Below are 12422 nucleotides of genomic sequence, written 5' to 3'. Positions count from 1 at the left end.
GTCTTTTGTTTTAAGGTTCTAAGTAGTGGTGGCGTTCAAGGTGTGATTTGATGCGTAGAATTTTTCTAAGTAAAATTTGATTGATAAGATAAGATTTGCATTTATATTACTACTTTCAATATATTTGCATGGCTTGAGTGAGTAGAAATCTTAACTGCTACCTTACAATACCTATAAATACCAGGCACAGTTACGTCTCTATAATTACCATCATCATCATCGTTTTAACATGCACTTTTCCATGCTTGTATGGGTTGGACGGAGTTCACTGATGCAGATTTTTCCACGGCCGGATGCTCTTCCTGTCGCCAGCCCTCCCCCGTTTCTTTCCAACCAAGGTAATAAATACTTCCTCATGTCTGGACATGTTTTCACAGAAGTTTAGAAACGAATAACATTGCTTGCATGACGGTGACACTCGTTTACAACTACCACGTTCTGTAAAGACAAGGAATCACACGCATGCGCACGCGCGTGAATTTCTTTGCGCGATAGGTTTCTTTGTGAGCGGATTTTTACCCAATCTTTTCCCATAATTTTGGTCTATCTAGATCAGTGGTTCTCAACCGCTGTCCATGTAAGACTTTTGGGGTCCACATAACAAAACAGTAAATTAAGGATCCACAATAATATTTTATGCCCTTGAAAAAATTTTGCTTCAGATGTATGCATTGCAAGAAACGGATTGGTTTCTATCTCTAGCGTTTTACATGATTCAGCCTTCACAAGTTAATGTGCAAAAAACAAGAGGGATTTTGAAAGAAGTTTCTAAGACAAATCTTTAAATATCGAAAGGTTATGGGGATCCACCAGAATAAAATAGTGATCAAAGGCGTCCATAGATTAAAAAGCGGTTGAGAACCCCTGATCTAGGACTATAGCTAAAGATACTTATCCACAGTACTATGCAATGAGACTGAACCGCGAACCATGTGGTTGAGAAGCGAACTACTTAACCACACAGCTACATTACTGATAAGGCAGATGTTATATGGACTGTTGGATTTGTTTGTTGTTCGTCTGAGGTCCTTGTTTCATTGTTGTTTTGAATGACTGTCGAAGTAAAATATTATTGATATATATGGCGAGGACATGATTCTTGTTTCTTAATAACGAACATTCGGTGAGTGCGTTCTTTGTTTGTAATTAGTAAATAAATGTAATAACTAAGTTGTACAACTCGTTGTCTTTTCTCTGCAAGTCCCCCGAGAGGAATACAACAGAGTTTATTGGCGTCGCCGGTAGGATTACATGCATACTTTGCCGTAAAATTGTTCATCTTAATAGCAATGGCTGAAAAACAGACAGTAGAGCTGATAAAATTGTTTAGGGAACAAATGGAACAGCAAATGCAACAACATAAGAGAGATATGGACACTCTGTTAAAACTGTTTGGTGTTCGACAAGTTGAAGGCGATTCCAGTGGCTATTTTTCAGCTGCTTCAGCAACAGTGTTGATTCCACCATTTGCTGCATTTGATTCAACGACAGAACTATGGCTTGATTACTGGTCAAGATTCCGCGCGTTTGTGGCTGCTAATGCTGTACCTGAACAACGCATGGCACAAGTGTTCCTGACCAATCAGACCGCTACTATTTACAATCAACTTGCTAATCTGGCTACTCAACAAAATCCGCCTAAAGATATCAACAACTTGACAATGGACGAAATCGTTGACTTCATGAAGGAACAGTTCGACCCAAAACTTTTCATTGTGAGAGAGCGTTTCAATGTAATAACTAAGTTGTACAACTCGTTGTCTTTTCTCTGCGAGTCCCCCGAGAGGAATACAACAACAGATCAGAAAATTGGTTGAGCTTTGAAAGACAGAAGACATGTTAAATCCATACTCAAGCTGATTTTGTTGATGCAGAAAAGATCTAATAATGCAAAGCAATAGTAAACATTTCTGGGTTTATCTTTTCCTGATGGAATATTTATTCCTTCTGTGGAGGCGCAATGGCCCAGTGGTTAGGGCAGCGGACTCGTGGTCATAGGATCGCGGTTTCGATTCCCAGACCGGGCGTTGTGAGTGTTTATTGAGCCTAAAGCTCCACGAGGCTCCGGCAGGGGATGGTGGCGAACCCTGCTGTACTCTTCCACCACAACTTTCTCTCACTCTTTCTTCCTGTTTCTGTTGTGCTTATAATTCAAAGGGTCAGCCTTGTCACACTGTATCACGCTAAATATCCCCGAGAACTACGTTAAAGGTACATGTGTCTGTGGAACCCTCGACGTCGTAAGCGACGGAGTGCCAACAACAATTTATTCCTTCTATTCTGTCAGAAATGTAACTTAAGGTAGATTTACAGACCAGATACTTCCACACACTAGCTGTTTGACAGGATCATTAAAAGGATACTTGCTATTTTGTAGCCTTTTCTCTTGAGCCCTTTATAGTGTACTGACCCCCACTCTGAAACGGGGTTCCGCTTCTGATATGAAAATCAACTATTTAACAATCTTGTTACAATGTTATTCTAACCACTTCCCAGAATCATTTTTTAGCCAAATCCAGCAGCTTCCATTTTCAACTGTGGCTTGCACATTTCATCTCTCATGGTGGTATTTAATTTAAATTTAAATTATTTAGGTTACTCAAAAATAAATTATACACAAACTATATCAGGTAAATTTTGGGAGTGACAAGTTTAATTTGGTATATTTCTAACGAAAATTTTTGGTTCAATAGTAATTAAAATCAATTCCGATATTCCAATTAAAAGATGATAATCAAACCTGCAATACTTTCATAGTTTAAATAATAGTGCTTGAACTTGTTCATTTTTATGAATTATCTGTGATATATAATCTCTAAGAAAATATGATACTAAAATTATAGTAAAAATCATAGAAAGACATCCATATTATTATAGTACAGGAGCACTATAAGATACTATGGAACAATGATTATAGAACTCTATAAAATAATAAATAATCTATAAATGCGAAAGAAGTTCAGTGGGAAAAAATTTGAATCAAACACTTTAATCAATTTTAATGGAGAAAAATAAGAAAATTTATCGAAATATTATAGATAGCAGCCTGTCAGCTATTTGTGTAAATGTATTTTTCTCCATAATCATTTCATAACAGGTTTTATTGCTCATTCTAAATTTAATTGGCATCGTTTGTTATAATTCGTTTTATTTTTTCGTCTTGTTCGTCAATGCTGTCATCGTAGGCAGCAATGTTAAGACGACGCTTCATTTGGTTATCCAGCATTGGAATATATTCCCGAGGGAGCAAGTATGATGAAAGATTGAAGAGATCCAAGAATACTTTATATCGGTCACTACATAAAGAAAAGCAAAAACAAGAATTAACAATGTAAAGGAAAACAAAGAAGAAAAATCATGTAACTGAAAACAGTAGAAGCCGAAGAAACTAGTAATGGTTTGCACAGACAAAGACTATGAATGTTCTTGAAGGGAGATAACTGTGAGGAAGACAAATTTCGCAGTTCATAAAAGATGTCCTGCTCACAATAATCTTATTTCTTTATTGCCCACAAGGAGCTAAACATAGAGGGGACAAACAAGGACAGACAACGGGATTAAGTCGATTACATCGACTCCAGTGCGTAACTGGTACTTAATTTATTGACCCCGAAAGGATGAAAGGCAAAGTCGACCTCGGCGGAATTTCTCCTTTTATCGTTTACTTGTTTCAGTTATTGGACTGTGGCCATGCTAGGACACCCCCATGGAGGGTTCAGACGGGAAAATCGATCTCAGTATTTACTTTTTTTTAAAGTCTGATTCATATTTTATTCCCCTCTTTTGTCGAACTGCTTATTTACGTGGACGTAAACAAACCAACATCTATTTTCAGGTGATGGTGTGACAAACACACAGGTTCACACACACACACACACACACACACACACACACACACACCGCAATAGGCTTCCACACAATTTCTGCCTACCAAATTCACTCACAAGGCTCTGGTTAACCTGAGACTACACTAAAGGTGCCGTGTAGTGGGAGTGAACCTAAAACCATATGGTTACAAAGCAAATTTCCTACAACCATGCCTGCATCTGGAGCTCTTTTTACAATATTGTAAGATAGTTTTGTGATCAGTGTGTTAGAACAATTTACTTTTTAAAAATAATTATTCTACATTCGGTGCTTTTAATTATATTTTAACTCTTTAGCATTCAGATTATTCTGTTAAGCATAATGTTTATCCATTCAAATTGGTTTGACTTAATCATGTATTATTTCACTGCTTCTAGATTTCAATGATGTGTTAGTAAATTTTTAGAATGATATTATAGAATAAGTGTGAATGGCTGAATTTGGTCAATTTGAACATAAAACCTGTAGAATATTTGAGCCTGATATAGCCAGATTAAATGCTAAAGGATTAAACTTCTCATCTTCTTGCATAAAGCTTCCGACCCCTATATACCAACCTTGGTTTCCCATAGTCCTGCAAGTTACATGGCAACTTCACTAGTGCCAGTGGCATGAAAAAAGTCATCCAGTACATGCTACAAAGTGCTTGATGTTAGGAAGGGCATCCAGCCATAGAAACCATACCAGAGCAGATACTAAAGCATGATGCAATCATTGGACACATCGGATCCTATCAAACCATCCAACCCAAGCCAGCATGGAACATGGACGTTAAATGCTGAAGGTAGCATGGATGATGATGATGATGATGATGATGAATATAGAATGAATAAGTGCCAAAGATAGGTTTTAATTTCAAAAGAGAAATGGATAGTATTAGAAAATAACTTTTATTTCTTATACCGATTATTCAAGACACAGACTATTAAATTTGGGATTACTCAATTTTTGACAACTTTTTGAAACTGATCCATGATCTTAAAATAGAGAGTGTAACACTCTTAACCACTAAACCATATACCATCAGATATGTTTCATTATAGGCACTAAAAAAATGGAAGCAGCAGTGATGAAGAACCATGACTACAATAACTACAGTTAAAAGTGTGGTGGCATGAATTATGGCACTGACATCGAAGTATTTCTAGTCTTTGTATAGAAGATTGAAAACTTTGTTAAGAATAAGACTCACCTGACAGTTGAACGAAGATACTGGTAACCAGAAGAACCCCCTGTTCCAATTTTATTCCCAATCATTCTCTGTACAGTAGTTACATGGTTATCTACAAAGAATTGGGGTGAAATAAGAGAAGATAAATACTTTCTGAGTGTTTCAAAACAATAAGCATTAAATTAAAATAAAACAAAAAAAATCAGTTAACAATATAATTTCAATGTAAACCAGTCTTTTTTTGTTCATGATAAAATTGAAGTACAGTGTACTTGTTGCTGTTGTACAACTTCAATAGTGGGCAGTACTTTACAGACTTTTGTGCACTCAACTAGAGTAAATTTGATGATATGGTTTCAGATTTTGAGACATGGTTTTGTTGGAAGAGGGAGTTTGCAGTACCCGTAATCATTTCTGCAGACTTCCAAGACTGGTGTGGAAGCAGACAGAAAATTAAAACACAATTCATGTATTATCCTCAGGCCAAACATCTGCTCTGAATTCTTGCAATACTCTGGATTCTACTAAAAATAACCAAGGACTGAGTGGCAATGTTAAATATAATGACTTAGATATGCCTCCCCACAACAAATACAATGCAATTCAGTGCAAATTCATCTATTTCTCTGTAGATTGCATATTAAAAATGGTAAACAATCTCAATCAATTTTTGACCTTCAGTGGCATCACATCAGCGGCATCATTCAACCAATCTCAAAGAAACAAGCAACCAATCTGCTTATATACACACAAAATCTAGTACCTCCAGAGAAATAATGCTACTAATTCACATAGTATAAGTGTTTAGCACTATATCAGAGGCCTGTCAGTGAGGAAACCTGTCCATACACTCTCGATGTATGAGATATATAAATTTACATTAGCTCTGTGTGTGTGGTGTGGTGTGTGTGTGTGTGTGTGTGTGTGTGTGTGTGTGTGTATGTAGTTCTCTTCTATTTTTTTAGTTATTATAAATCTTCCACTGAGGAGGGGACCAGTTTCTAGCAAAGATACAAGGCTTCATCTTTGGGATGTAGTTAACACAGACAAATTCATTTTTGGAACTTGAGAAAAGTCTTGCAAATTTTATTGTTCCACTCACAGTTTGGACTTGTACAAATCATCGGTCAATTTCAATTTCTCAAAATCCCAGTTTATCCAGATTTTCCTTTAAGCATTTACTAACAAAACCTAGTGCTCCAATTATTATTGGTTTGAATATGAATTCATAGTCTGGATATAGAAGCTGGAGGTTTCGAAGCGGTTTTCAATAGATATCCTCTTTTCCTTTGATTTTCAAAGAGATATTTATATCTGCAGGGCAGCCAACCTCTATGATGGTACATACCTTTGCCTCTCTGTCCCAAACAACAATATCCGGCATGTTATGCTTACATTTGACTGGAGTTTTGATGGGAATATTCCACCAGTATTCCTTGAATTGGTGTTTATGAATGTATTCCATAATAGAGGGGTTTTCTAAGTTTATTTCAGGACAGCCTATTTTGCGGATAGCAACAACATCGTGTGGCATAGAGAGGTAGTACCGTGACGACATTTTAGGACAGCTGCTAATCACATGCGTAATGTCTTCCACAGAAACATGATGTATGTATGTACATGCACACACACACACACACACACACACACACACAAAAGAGAGAGATATTTTATGATTAGATATGTGAGTTTAATGCCTCAGTGGATATATAAAATTTTTGAAAAGATATGTCAAATACAATATTATATTTAAGTGAATGAATGTCCACAGAGAAAATAACTTTCAATAAGATTTGTACAACACTTTATGCACTTCAATCTTGTCTTCTACTTACAGCGCCATTTGGTTAACTGCGAATCAATATCGATAATATTGCTGATAATCTGAAATGGTTGACTAAAACGTGGTTCGTCTCGATACAGTGAAATCATCAAAGCTCCTTGAAGACCTTTATGGCTAAGATTACGTTCTCCTGAAATATAAAAGTAAAGAAAACAAAACAAAAAAAATTAGTTCTATTTTACATTCACTATTTCTACACAAATTTAAAAGAATTTTATTGCAATATTGATTTCTTACTTAGGCACAGGTCTCAATCAATTGGAATTTCAATCAACATAGTACTCAAGATGTTTGGTCAATTCAGATCAATTCATCATTAGTTAATTTTTCACTAGCATCCAATTCTAAATGTTACCAAAATTATTTATTAAAAAAAAAAATGATCGAGAACACACACACACACACACACACACACACACACACACACAAATAAATTGATAAAATTTGTCAAAAAGCATTGAGATGTTAAAATTTCAGATTATGAGAGCAATTGCTTTGAAGAAATTACTGTTATGTATTTCTTCTGATTAGTTATGTTCTGAGTTCAAATTCTGCTGGGGTCAGCTTTGCATTTCATTCCTCTAGAGACGATGAAATAAAGAACCAGTCAAATGCAAGGGTTGGTGTAATCAACAAAGCCCCTCTCCTCAAAATTGCTAGCCTCATTCGAAAATTTCGAAGAATTACAATTGGTTTTATGTGATTTTTCTTTTGTTTTATTTTTAATATGTTCAGAATTGTAATTTCTTTTGACATTTCTATTATACTTGTTCATATCTCTGTAATCCTTCATTTGGGTTAGTTTCTTCTCACATGATAAATTCTTGCAGTTTGCTACTTAAAAACCTTTCTTTAGATTTTAACATATCAATGAGGGTTGAACTATTTGTCTAAGTCTGTGGTTGCTAGTGAATCCTTGCTTCTGATGATATGTAAAAAAAAAAGCAGAAATCTAGATTTAACAATTCCACCACTGAACACTTTTTGTCTACTACTGATATACCTCAGTGCTTTATAGCACTATACATCTATACAAGATGCTGTCTCGAGATGAGTACTACAGTTTTGTGGCTTTCTACAGTATATCCATGTTAAGATATACAAAATGCTGCTTTGAACTATTACTGTTTCATCACAAATAACAATTATATATATAATGAGTTTCTGCACTGTTGTCAGCCACTACATTCACTCACAAAGCATTGGTAGATTCAAGGTTATAATAGAAGACAACTGCCCAAAGCACCACCCAGTAGGACTGAACCCAAAAGCATGTGGTTGCAATCTGAGCTCTGTAACCACACCGTCATGCATACACCTATAAAATTATTTTCAGAATAACACGTTATTTTGGGGGGAATATCATCATCATAATCATCATCAACAGCATCGTGAAGCAGTTTGGATGAAAATTAATTTCATCGTAATGACTATTTTTATTTATATATTTATTTTTTTAAACTTTTTAAGCTCAAAATATGAAGGTATGCAGCACAATAATATATATTTTCTCCTTCAATCTTTCGAGTTTGTTAATCCACTTAGATTTATCTTTTAAAAAAAACTTCTTTCCAGGTTTTATGCTTGCTTGTGAGAAACACAAGAGATCTTTCTGAATACTGCATGGCAATCTATAGTAGATTTTATCAATAATTTCTTGGAGTCTTTTAGGACTGTTTACATCAACCTATTTTAAGAACCAAATAATTCTAAGAGATAATCCACATGATTAATAAGTATGAGCCAACAAGGAAGACTCTTGACCTACAAGAAATAATAGGCAGATTAGTCTCAAATCACACCTTCCCATCTTAAACAGAGATACATTCATTGATCAACGTACTCTCTGACATGCAAAGACAAGATATTCACAAATGGAACACCTGAGACCATAGGTCTACTGAGTTGACCTTTGGCTAAACAGTAGCAAGAAGATAAATAGCTACTAGTATACTTAATGGATGGAGCATTAAAAAGGTAAAGTAATATATAATGGGATCAGATATGCTTACATCTAGCTACATTTTACTGCAATGATAACACCGACTTAAATTATTTGTCTGCCTGAGTTATCTCCCATATTTTAGAAAATATATTAATCAACTTTTTCCTCATTGTCATTATGCTTCAACATTTTTTAACAAACCTTGCATTAAATACGCATATCGTTTCGTTATATACTCTTTTACTCTTTTACTTGTTTCAGTCATTTGACTGCGGCTATGCTGGGGCACCGCCTTTAGTCGAGCAAATCGACCCCAGGACTTATTCTTTGTAAGCTTAGTACTTAATCTATGGGTCTCTTTTGTCGAACTGTTAAGTTATGGGGACATAAACACACCAGGTTGTCAAGCGATGTTGGGGAGATAAACACAGACACACAAATACACATATATACATATACATATATACGACGAGCTTCTTTCAGTTTCCGTCTACCAAATCCACTCACAAGGCTTTGGTCAGCCCGAGGCTATAAGTAGAAGACACTTGCTCAAGGTGCCACGCAGTGAGACTGAAAACGGAACCATGTGGTTGGTAAGCAAGCCACTTACCACACAGCCACTCCTGTGCAATATATATATATTGCATTAAATATGCATATATATGTTCATTTCTTTTCAAAGTTTTTATCCAGGGTTATCGTCATTGTAGCTGCTCTGCCTTTGTAACATCACTGCAACCACAATTCAATAGTTTGAATTTCAGCATAATCTCTCAGAACTCTACTTGAAACTCAAGAGTTAGTGCTTTGGTATTTGCATGTAAGTGCAGAAAAAGTGTTTGTTTTACTTTATGAACAACATCTGTGTGAGATAATGAACTAACTAAAATTGGAGTTAAAATCAAATGTAAAGAATAGAAAGAGAAAAGCTACTCTACTGTTAAAAATAAACTGCTTAAATTGTTTTTTAAATTCAAGAGAACCAGTACAAAATTTCTGAAAATATTTTGACAGGAATTAGTGAATATATAAAAATTAATGGAGTGATGTTTACCTCTTTCAAGATATTTTGCATGAATTTCATCAGAAAATATTGAATCGAAATTTTCCTATAAGACAGAAAGAAAAACAAAGGACAAATTTATTATCTTATAAGAGAAAAGTTTGTATTCTTGGATTTGATTTTGGCATAATTTGATGATCTTCATATGAATATAGAATATAAATAGCATCAATAAAACATTATTAAAATATTTTGTTCTTGTTTTATTTACTCATCCAACTAATAAACTATTTTATTTGATCACTTAACAAAATAATTATCCAGAATTATTTTCCTGTCTACTTATCTATTTGTAGATCACAACTTATAATAATTTTAATCCTCCATCTTTAACATCCAATCTACTAATATTTGTGGAGGAGCAATGGCCCAGTGGTTAGGGCAGCAGACTCATGGTCGTAGGATCGCAGTTTCGATTCCCAGACAGGGCATTGTGAGTGTTTATTGAGCGAAAACAACTAAAAGTTTCACGAGGCTCTGGCAGGGGATGGTGGCGAACCCTGCTGTACTCATTCACCACAACTTTCTCTCACACTTTCTTCCTGTTTCTGTTGTACCTGTATTTCAAAGGACCAGCCTTGTCACACTATGTCACGCTGAATATCCCCGAGAACTACGTTAAGGGTACACGTGTCTGTGGAGTGCTCAGCCACTTGCACGCTAATTTCACGAGCAGACTGTTCCGTTGATCGGATCAACTGGAACCCTCATCGTCTACTGATATTTATCGTCTGTCATAGTTGATGAAATTGACAGACACACCAAGCAACTAACCAAGAACTGACAGTCTGATTTCTCTTATCATCAATACATTATTTTGGAAGTTTTTACAATACACTTAAATAGGTGGATCAAAAAGACCAATCTATCTGAAGTGAAAGTGAGAGTATTACAAGTTGGGGGAAAAAACTTGCCATTATTAGCAGCGACAATAAGGCAAAATTCAACAAGTATTTTTTAAGTTTGTAGCAATAAGTTCAACTCCCATTGGTCTTTAAAAGCCACACCAGCACGCAACCAAAGACTGGTCCCCATCACCAATACTTGATGACTACCTTGCAATTGAATCTTGATTTTGGTTCTCATTATGGGCTCTGTCTGATGATGACTGGTGTGCAATGACCTTTCCAGGTTAAACTTATGCACAGGTACTCAGGTAGTGGGGCTCTGAAAGGGGGTCTCAGGGAGTAGTGTCCCTGCCTTCCTAAGCTAGTTTTCTATGACATTTTGTAAAAATCGTAGTAGAGGACTTGGTCTCGGGCCCACTCACATCTAGAAACTGAGGTTGGGGGTAAGCAAGGGCATGCTCCTTGTAGAAAATCCAGCTCCAAAAAAGCCACATGATAGCAAAGGAGAGTGGGCACCAGCCAGTCCAAAGGTTGGGATGGGTTGCACCTGTCTACCTCGGTTGCTATGGCATTGAGGTAGATCCAGCAACCCCCATTAACGGGGACAAAACCCAGATTTAAAACACTGGATGATGATGATGATGATGATTCACCATCTAGTGGAAATCTCTTCCTTGAGAGATACCCTTTATCTGTCAATTATTTATTTAGACTCTTTTCTGTTACCCAGGCCATAGTATTCTGCATTGTAGCATATTGTTTCTTTATTTTTTTTTTAATGTTTTCATTGGTAGTTACTCCCAATAAAGCATCAAGTGAGTATCCATAAAACATTCATTGTAATATGGTTTGTATAATAAGACAGCAAGCTGGCAGAAATGTTAGCACGCCGGGCAAAATGCTTAGCAGTATTTCATTCTGAGTTCAAATTCCGCTGAGGTCGACTTTGTCTTTCATCCTTTCGGGGTCGATAAATTAAGTACCAGTTACTCACTGGGGTCGATGTAATAGATTAATCCCTTTGTCTGTCCTTGTTTGTCCCCTCTATGTTTAGCCCCTTGTGGGCAATAAAGAAATAGGAAACGTTAGCATGCCAGGCGAAATGCTTAACGGTATTTCGTCTGTCTTTACATTCTGAGTTCAGATTCTGCCAAGGTCGACTTTGCCTTTTATCCTTTTGGGGGTCAATAAATTAAGTACCAGTTGCACACTGGGGTCGATTTAATTGACTGGCCCCCTACCAAAAAATTTCAACCCTTGTGCCTAGAGTAAAAAAGAATATGGTTTGTATACATCAGGTATCAATAATTCTGCTACACCGAATAGGTATAATTCCATGCAATTACCTGAACTGTTTATTCAACAATAAACAGTACTTGTCACTTTTATTCCCATAAGGAAATAGATTGTATTTGAAGGGATTACAAATTATTTTTACAATATAGTCAAAAAGCAGGCATAATAAGGTTAAAGTCTATAACATTTAATATTTCTATACATACAAATAATTCAAACAAGATTTATGAATGAACCATCTATAATACAAAATAATCAGTCAGTTATAAATAAATGGTAGTGGTGAAGATTATATGTAGTTATGTTCATTGGGTTAAACAAAACTCTATATTTTTCCAAATAAACAAAGTGTTTATGGCACAGATTCAACTCTGGACCATGAGCTTTAA

The 12422-nt window shown here is 35.8% G+C and overlaps 1 protein-coding gene across 2 annotated transcripts in view; it reads right to left on the bottom strand.

Annotated features, from left to right (window-relative positions):
• Positions 1–2973: 2973 nt before the first annotated feature.
• Positions 2974–12422, bottom strand: part of LOC106876061 (tryptophan 2,3-dioxygenase) — a 92700-nt gene continuing 83251 nt past the window's right edge. For both annotated transcript variants that reach the window (XM_052969833.1, XM_052969834.1), the window contains 4 exons: positions 9881–9935; positions 6874–7011; positions 5060–5150; positions 2974–3296 (listed from right to left, as the gene is read on the bottom strand). In XM_052969833.1, the coding sequence (XP_052825793.1) occupies positions 3119–3296; positions 5060–5150; positions 6874–7011; positions 9881–9935 (462 nt within the window). In that variant the 3' untranslated portion in view covers positions 2974–3118. The remainder of the gene's footprint in view (positions 3297–5059; positions 5151–6873; positions 7012–9880; positions 9936–12422) is intronic.

This window comes from Octopus bimaculoides, chromosome 7, assembly GCF_001194135.2.
Source record: "Octopus bimaculoides isolate UCB-OBI-ISO-001 chromosome 7, ASM119413v2, whole genome shotgun sequence".
Lineage (NCBI taxonomy): Eukaryota > Metazoa > Mollusca > Cephalopoda > Octopoda > Octopodidae > Octopus > Octopus bimaculoides.
This window is presented reverse-complemented; position numbering and strand designations above follow the sequence as displayed.